Below are 9,226 nucleotides of genomic sequence, written 5' to 3'. Positions count from 1 at the left end.
CTCCTCAAGACCTCCCAGGTGGGATTTCAGCTCTCCTGAGATGGTGCAGTCAGGGCTCAGGGCAGCACGTCGGACAGTCGTCTAAAGGCTGGAAGCCTGTACTCAATAAGCAGGACACTGTGGGACAAATGCCGAATGGAGCCTGACACACACCTTGTGCAGTGACCTTGAACAGCATTGTCCTTGAGAGGCCTGTTCTACAGCTGCAGTGGTTGGAGGCCGGCCTTGGCTAATGGCTGTCCAGGATGGCAAGATTAGAAATCCCCAGGCCCGCTCTCAGGAGAGCATCACAGGGGTCCTTCCCAGCTCTCCTTGAGGACTCTGTAGGGCCACTCCAAGCACTGCTTTGTGAGGAAGGGGTGGGGGTCCAGTAACCTCATACTTAAATTTTCACATGTATTAAAAAAGTTCCCCTTCATGGAGTAAAATGTTTTGGTGTTTCCATAAGCAAGTGCTGCTTTTTGACATTCAAAAAAAGAAGGCAAGACAAGTAGTAGAGGCACATAGCAGTTCTGCTGCTAACTCAGGGATGAAGCAGGAACTGCGGGCCTGGGGCAGGGGGAGCGGGGGAGGAGTGGGAGGCGAGAGCCTGCAGGACCTTCTGACTCTTCCTCTTTCACATGGGCACACACACACACACCAAGGCAGAAAAGGTTTTGTTGTTGTTGTTGTTGTTTTTAAAACCTTTTTATTTAAAAAAAAAAAAAAAAAACCAAATCAAAATATTTCCCATTGGAGGCTATTTCTTTTTTTGTCTTTTAAAAATTTTATTACACAAATATCTCCCATTCCCACATGTCAGAGGAAAGATGTCCTTGCTCTTTCTAAGACCAATAGTGGAGAACGTTTAGAAAACAAAAGTCCAACTAGCTTCCCTCCTTCCCTGGCCCAAAATAACCCCAATGTGTCAACTGAGATAGCATGACTTGTCCCCTTAATGCTTACATTTAATTTAATTTTTTAGCACAACATTGGAGATTGACTCTAAATCAGCAACAAAAAATATATATTTACAATATTTCTCCGAAAACAAAAACACAACCAAACCCTTTAAACATAGTGACTTTAGGAGTTTTATTTATGGAGCAGTTATTTTTTAATCACCAAGTGATTTTATATTATATATATATATAAATTTTCTTCCTTTCCTTGTGGTCTTTCGCCCCGGTGCTCGGAAAGATGGAGGCAGGGTGTCTGGTCCCGCGGTCTGAGGAAGGCAAGCTCTCCTGGCAAGGCCGTGTCTAAGAGCAGATTGCAGGAAATTCGGCAGAACTCTCAGGTTCCTTTGTCCCCAAAGACAGACATTTCTTTCCTCCACATGGACCAACCCTCACCTCTAAAAACCATTTTCCCCCTCACAGTCCCAGAGAAAAGGAAAACCCAGCAAGGGCACAGGTCCATTGGCTGCCACTCCTGAGCTCCCTTTTCTGCTGACCAATTTACGTGCGCGGTAAAAATGCTTGTTTTTCCAAACCAAAAACAAACAAAAAAATAGAAACCAAAACCCAAAACAAACCATCAGCTTGGAAATTTCTGTAGATGAAACGTCCCAAAGTCAGAGGCACTCTCCCGGCACAATCCCTGCTCTGAAGGGGTCTCTCCACCTCCCCTTTTATAAAAAGACAAGAAAACAAAACAAAGTAATCTTTTCAGTATTTTCCACAGGAGCAACCAAAAAAAGGCAGGAAGCTTCCAATTATAGGTCATTAACAATAATATTAATAAGGTTTTTGCTCAATACCCAGGGTTCTTTACAGAGAAGTTCCCCTAACTGAGGCACTCTGGAATAAGTCACTGGCATTTCCTCAAAGTTTCAGCCCCAGTTGGCTGGGGCCGGGAGACCAGTGGGAGGGGCAGAGGGTCACGGGAGCAGACTGCTGCTTGTAAGGTGCAGCCAAGAGAATCAGCAGATTGGAAGAAACAGACACAATGCCACCCCCTCCCAAGACCCAGTTTTCTCTTAGGAGGCCAGTCAATGCCAGGGTCAAAGCTGGGCTAGGTGGCAAAGAGGGAGCCCCTCTGCCTCTATTGCTTTGGAAGTGGCAAGGGTGCACGTGGCGTCTCTCCTTGGGGTGGCTCACACTTCAGACCCCTGGTGCCTGGGCTCCTTCCCCTCCCCCAAAGGGCTTCAGGAGGAGGAGAGCCTGAGACTGGGCTGCAGGAAAGGGGCCAGGAAGGGATGGGCTGGAGGAGGAGAAGGTGGGGCAAGGTTGTGCTATCTCGCTATCCTTACAGATGGGGAGCAGAGTGCAAATCCGCGTCTATCATTTATAAGCTCTTGCCACGGGCTGCTGCTACTGAGCATCTCCTCACACACTTAAATATTGACCCAACAGAAATTCCGACCTTTCTTTCCATTTTTTTTTTTTTTTTAAAGTGCAAAAAGCTCTCTGCTGCCCTAGAGAGAGGATCTTTGGACAGGCCGTTCAATGCAAAGTAAGAGGGGGCAGCGGATGGGGCTCGACACAGGGCGGTGGAGTGGGAGACACCACGCTCCCCTCCTTCCCTCCACACACACGCTTAACACACTCAGCCACACACACAGAGGCACATGCACACCCCCTTCCATGGCTGCAGGCAGAGGGCAGGTGACTGGCTTCTAAGCAGGACCTCCCACCCCTCCAAAGGTGCCAGATCAGTGAGCCACTGGGGCTAGACACAGGCCTGGGCTCTGGTAGCTACGGGACACCTGAGGCCCGGAGCCTGCTGGGAGGCAGGTGGGGACTTGGCCTAGTTCTCTGATCCCCCCCAGCTGGGGGAGATAGGCTGCTCCCTCTGAGGACATGCATCCTGGGAAAGCCCTATTCAGGTGGGAATAAGGTAAGTGTGGAGAAGGGCAGGGCAGGCCGAAGAAGGAGGGGAACGGGGAGATGGTGCCTGTCTGAGAATCTGCCTGGGAAGCAATAAAATGGGGGTGTCCCTGGGGTAGACAGTTCCAGCTCCTCTGAAGAGCCTCAACCCCAATAAGTGCAACAAGGACTTCACAGAAACTAGCAGGCAAGTCTGGGCTGGGGGAACCTTATTATGTGAACTACCACGAGCATCGGACAGGATCAAGCTAAAGGAGAGGCGAGGAGGGAGAGCACAGACACAACAAGAGGTTTTAGACACCTCAACAGCACCAGTGTGATCTGCATGGGGCTGGCATTCCTGGGGCTGCTGGCCCCTCCTGCATAAGCTGGGAGAGTGTGATGGAGGAGAGACACGCACTGGACACCGTAAGGAGAACCTGGCCACGGAGACAGGGCCACTTTCTTCCCTGGGAGTTTGCTCAGAACCAGGCACTGCTGGGGACCATGGATGGGGAGGAGGACCCCAGGGCCCAGTGCAGATGATGGTTGCACAGACACCCCAAACGGAGAGCCCAGCCTCCTGGCAGGCGAGTGAGCGAGTGGGTGAGCGAGCGAGCAGGCGCTGGGACGGCACAGAGCCTGTGCTTTTTCCCCTCAGATCAACTTGCTGCCCCCTTCTCCTTAGGAGGGAGAGAAGCAGGCAGGTAAGCCTGGTGTCCACCACCTTCTCTGCCCCGGCTCTAAGGGAAGGGCTCAAGGGACAGGAGAGGAGAGAGGGAGTGTGACGCTGGCCTCAGAGCCCGTGCAGGGTCGGGGAGAGAGGCTCTCCTGGCTGGGGAGTCAGGGGAAGATCGGTTTCCTGTTCAGTCTGGGCTGGGTGTGTCTTAGCTGATCTTCTGTATCAGCTTCTCGTCAGACAGGCAGTAGAGACTGTTGATGGACAAGTCTGAGATGAAGTGCTCGCAGGCTTTGCGGGTAATCTGCTTGCATCCTCGAAGGTCGATCAAGGCGACGTTGGCGATGCGCCGTAGGTAGATCAGGGTCTGGTCTGTCAATTTATTGCAACCTGGGGAAAGTGACCACAAGGACAACGCTATGTACACACAGCCACAGGAGCCTCAGTTTCCCAGCTTTCCCCCAGAATGCTAAACAAAAGCCCCCTTTTCCCCATAACCACCTGGCTCAGAGACCACAAGTGCCATCAGCACGGCGGCCTCTGAAGGCCCCCTGCCACCGCACTCCCTGCACTGCAAGGCTCACCAAACTGCAGCTGGGTGGTGGCCGTGCTCTTAGGTACCTGACAACTGCTCGAGGCCTTAGTTCCCATCGGTTACAAAAGGGACGAAGTGCCATGTCCTTGTCCAGATGTCAGGAAACAAATGAACACGTTTAGTCAACAGACCGTGTTCTTTCTGTTCTACTGGTCAAGCTCCAAGGAGGGCTGGGCTTCTGGGAGGCAGGGGGCAGTCTGTCACAAAACATCATAGCGCCATACCTGCCATGTTGAGCTCTGTGAGGGAGTAACGAGTGGAAGACCCAACAGCGGTGAGTAGATTGGAGGACTGATCTGTCAGGTGGCTGCAGTGACTGAGGTCGAGTCGAGACAGGAGGGGCATGTGGCGAATGATGAGGCGGAGCGTGGCATCTGTGATGTCAAGGCCCGCCAGCCGGAAGTCGGTCATGTTCCGGAGCTTGCTGCGATTGTCCTGACCTGCACAGGCAAGAGAAGGGCCTAGATCAAAATTCTCAACTCTCGTCCAGCTCCAAAGCTGCAGGCAGCTTCAGCTACTTGCTGGCCAGGCCCCCCTGCAGGGGTTAATAAGCAGAACTGCCCACACGCTTCCCTTCAGGGAGTGAGCAGTGCGTGGGGGCCGTTTCTAGGAAACCAGACACGTTTTCTTTCTTCCCAGCTGCTGGACTGTGCCTCACGTACACAGCCAAGGGGTATGTGTGGAATGCTCCTCTCCTTCCCACACTCCCGCACTTTTCTAGACTAGCATGGAAACAGCTTTCAGTGTTCCACCTCAACCATGAAGCCTTCCTGAACTTCCTCGGGCTTATACTCTCTAAGCCCCAAGCTCCACTAACCCACAAAATGGACTTACTCCTTTCTTTGTTGGTAGTTATCTATAAACAGGTAACCTGTACTTGTACGCAGTCCATCATTCTGTTTTCAATTTGCATTTTTCTGCTCTTCAACAGCATCAGAACCTTAGCTTCTGGGAATGAAGTTCAGCTGAAAGACAAAGCTACCCCAAGAGGAGCACAGAGAAGTCAGGCCCAGAGCATACCTGGTTTATCAGCCGGTGGAGTCAGCAAGTCCCGAATTTGAGGGTCCTTGATTCCTACTGCCCACCGAAGATCAAGGGTCCTGAGAAGGGGGCAGCTGGAGGTGCTGAGGGCAGAGACTGCAGACCAGGAGCAGCCTGCCAGGAGGAGGTCTTTCAGTCCTGCAATGGAAGGAAACAGACACGCAATAATACACTCTACCAGCCCATCCAAAGCCTCAACTACCAGCCGATCAGACCAAGGTACACAGATGCCCAGTCTAATGGAGAGAGGGACCATGTCCTAATCTTACTCTAGTAATCCAGCTCAAAGACTCCTATGCTTTCCTAAATTACATCTAACTCTGGTGGTAAAATGGATTGCTTAGTTCCTACCAGAGTCATGTAAGTGTGAGTGACTTCCTCTTTATCCAAGACCTCAAAATGCTTAAGGGAACAAGGCCTTACCAGGGGCTGATCAAGGCAACATCTTACTCAAATTTCCTCTTCAGTGGCTATGCTGAGCAGACCTGCAGGGCTGGCAGCAGCACCTGATCCCATTCTCTTCATTGTCTACTGCAGTGATTGGCCTGCCAGTCCAGAGTGGCACCGTGGGGACTGGCAGTTAAGGTGGCCCAGGCGAAGCCTCTTGCTAAGCAGAAAGGCAACAATGGCACAGACTGCTGCCCTGAATTGCCCTAAAGCAATTCTAAGAAGCGCTGCCAACAACGCAGCTTTCCCTGCCTGCCCTGGAAGGACAGCACAGGGCTGCTCACCTGGCAGCCTATTGACGAGCCACGTCAGTTGTTTTTTGGAGATGTTGGTCCAACTGAGGTCGAGGCTAACTGGCTGCCTCTTGATGATGCCACTGAGAGCCTGGGGTACAATAGCTTTACACCTACTCAAGTCAATTTTTGTCCAAAGTCTCTTGTCGCAGCACCTGTGACAGAAGGAAAGAGAACTAGCTGTCAATACCTGATGTCCCTTGTCAGAGGAACTTCACCACAGGCTGCTGGAGGCTTCTGGGAAAAGCAGAGCCCCTGGAGGATTCACTTTCCCTAGATTCTTCTACATGCACACAAGGATCATGCCCTGTCATTTTGTTGCCTCAGGGAATAGGGATTACTTGACCAGTTCACCCTGATTTACTCTGGATGGGCTGAGAACACAGCACAATTGTTAGGGACACACAGTAAAACAATGTATTATAACCTCTCATTTGCATTAAAATGCTATGGCTCCCATCAAAGTATATATAAGGGAACATCAAAAAATTTCTTGACTTCTTACTGCTGGAAGCTACTAGGCTTCCCTCTACTCTCTCCCTCATCACAGTCTCTCCCAGCTGCCTGAGATACAGGGCGCTACGTGGCACATCCACAGTTCATTCTGCCTTGAGCTCCACAAAGAGCCATTACTGTATCAGGTCGAAAGAGGCTCTTTATTAAAATCAGGCCTGGAGAGTCCTCTACCGCCCTTGGGTTTCAGTGCTATCTTTACATTTTCTAGCCAGTCCAGACCAGAACTGAAAGGGAGAGGCCTGCCCTTCCACTGCAATCTACAAGTCCATAGGCCACAAATAGCACTGCAACATGCAGGCTTCTGTTTAATATTTTATAGTTCCTGCTCCCCAGCCTGGCTCAGAGTCTGGCTGGCAGGGGAAGAGGAGACGGCACATAATGCGAGTCTTATGTGGCTTGGCCTGGAAACTGAGGGATAGAGCCAGGCAGGCCCACTAGCCCTACGAAGAGAAATATTAGGAGAATTTGGGTAGATCACATATTAATTCAGATTTGGGAAATAAACTCAAGTTTGCAAAGAATGGAGTCTTTATTTAAAGACTGAAAAAACTTCACCAATGGCACTGAAACTTCTATGGCAGAAACAGGCTGCTTACAATAGAGCAGGGGATCTCAAACTTTAATGTGTATCAGAATCCCCTGGTGGAGAATTTATTAAAAACAGATTGCCTGGCCCCGCCCCCGAGGTTCTGATTCAGTAGGTCTGAGATTGGCCCTGAAAACCTGCACTTCTAACAAGGTCCCAGGTGATGTCACTGGTCCAGGCATCACACTTTGAAAACTACTGTAATGGGATTTGACCCAGATATAAAGGATATGTCCTAGGGTCCAGGAGCTTAAGGGAAAACAATGCCCAATGGAAATCTTTATCACCTCTAGGGATCCCCCCCCCCACCTTGTCTTAACGTTTAAGTTGAGAAGAAATGGCAGGTCTCGTTAAGAAGGACAACTAAGTCTCAGGAAGCTTCAACACTGAACTGCTTGCTGGAGAAAGGAATTCCGATCCAGGTTTAGAGGATGAGAATTAAAACTATGGAAAACTGTGAGCCTGTGAGCACCTTCAAAGTTTTTTAAAAGCATGTATACCTCTCTCGTTAGATGGAGACATAACTGAGGCAGGGGCTTAACAGCAGTCATCTGTGTCACCAGCACCAGGAGAGTGACTGGCATATCACAGGCTCTCAACAAATGTATAACAAGTTCAGTTGACTGGGGGGTAGGGGGATTATGACTCTGAAGTTTTAGCACAAACTACAAATCCATCTCCCAGGCCCAATGTACAAATCCATTCTTAAGTCCAGTAAAGAGAGATGGGAAAGTAGCAGGGAGAGGCGGCAAAGGGCCAAATTTCCCTGATGACACCTGCGGGCACAGCTGGCCACATATTTAACAGGACCCACCGTGTGGGGAACAGACTGGGTTGATTTAATCCTTTAGGACCCGACAAGCCTCCAGATGCCAAGACACATGCTGTTCTCATATGGAAACCTGCCACCTACTCCCGTACCCCTATTCCTGATCCCTGTATCCCTGCTCACCATTTATACCACGTCTTGCACACTCGCATACATTCACAAAGTTCTCTGCGGCTGAGGTAGCGGAAGACAGACATCCAGACCTCCCGCTGCATCCAGCTTTCGTCTCCATCCTGAGCCCAACTGCCCCGGCCATTCAGCCTGGCTGCACCCCCCTCCTCTGCACTGTCATCTTCCTCCTCCTCCTCCTCCTCTTCCTCCTCCTCTCCCCCCAGCCCCTCCTCATCCCCACGCTGGGGGGTTCGGGCTGGGCAGTGCTGCACTAGCACACGGGGGGAATGGCGAAGGTTGGCAGAGGAGGCCGTGATGGCCTGCAGCTTGGGCACAATGGATGTCCCGTGGAGCTCTTTGGTGGGCCTCTGTAGCGTGACAGTGAGGTACGATCCCCGGATCTTGGCTTTCTCAACTTCAGACAGCTCCTTTTTGCCGCTGGGATTGTTCTCCTTTTCCCGTACCATGGTGCGCTCTGTGGCCTGCAGCCGCAGCAACTGCCGCCGTTTGAAGCGCTCATCGCGGCTGGCACTGTGGTGGTCGCTGGGGCCGGCCCCAGGGGATGAACGAGTCACCACGCCCCGGGGGGAGGCCGGGTCGTGGATGAGCTGCAGCATGGAGGTGGGCGAGTGAGGTGGGGGCGTGAGGGGCTCATCGCAGCTCCGCAGGGGCCGCAGGACTTTGGCTTGCACGGCTTCTTCATCGCTCTCTTCCATTTTCCGCTTCTGCAAAACAGGCCCCCAAACGCCACATCAGTGCCTCATTTCTTCAAAACCCTCTACACTTACAGGGTCAACCTCACTGTTACTCTCAGAGGACTAGCGAGAAGGCAGGCCACTGCTTTTCTACGGGGAAAGGGATCTCTGCGTGCGGCAGGGTGGTCATCTCCTCCGTCTGCAATCTAGACTGCCAGGATCAGCAACTGAGCTCATATCTGTGCTGGAGAAAGCTGATTACAGAGCAAAACCCTCGAAATAGGTCCCTTGGGAAATCTACCTGTGACAGAAAGGTCTGTGTCCAAGTACAGACGAGTGGGATCCATATTTGGGCTGCATGATTCCATAGCCTGCCCTATTCATCTCTTGTCCCAATTTTTTGGTTATAATTCCCTGGTAAAGAAATCCTTTAAAGAGGCCACAACTCTACCCCTATGCCATCTGACCATTTTAAACACCCAAGAGATGCTTCTGTTGGAAGAAAAGCAGCCTACATATATATTTGAGCTAGGATGCTGATCGTGATAGCAGTAAACACTACTGACTTTTAGTTCTACCAGGGTCTAAGCTCGACCCTACCAGGCTTCTTCCACTCAGCGCCCCACGCTGTCCCGGGAGACCAAC

General features: G+C 51.2%; 1 protein-coding gene across 3 annotated transcripts in view; it reads right to left on the bottom strand.

Moving 5' to 3' along the window:
• Positions 1-742: 742 nt before the first annotated feature.
• KDM2A (lysine demethylase 2A) overlaps positions 743-9,226 on the bottom strand; it is a 104,567-nt gene continuing 96,083 nt past the window's right edge. For all 3 annotated transcript variants that reach the window (XM_081239823.1, XM_081239822.1, XM_081239824.1), the window contains exons 17-21: positions 7,899-8,611; positions 5,836-5,999; positions 5,084-5,242; positions 4,288-4,503; positions 743-3,858 (exon numbers count right to left, since the gene is read on the bottom strand). In XM_081239823.1, the coding sequence (XP_081095949.1) occupies positions 3,677-3,858; positions 4,288-4,503; positions 5,084-5,242; positions 5,836-5,999; positions 7,899-8,611 (1,434 nt within the window). In that variant the 3' untranslated portion in view covers positions 743-3,676. The remainder of the gene's footprint in view (positions 3,859-4,287; positions 4,504-5,083; positions 5,243-5,835; positions 6,000-7,898; positions 8,612-9,226) is intronic.

The sequence above is a fragment of the Mesoplodon bidens genome, assembly GCF_964165515.1.
Source record: "Mesoplodon bidens genome assembly, chromosome: 7".
Classification (NCBI taxonomy): domain Eukaryota; kingdom Metazoa; phylum Chordata; class Mammalia; order Artiodactyla; family Ziphiidae; genus Mesoplodon; species Mesoplodon bidens.
The sequence above is the reverse complement of the archived record's forward strand: the minus strand, read 5'-3'. Positions and strand labels throughout refer to the sequence as shown.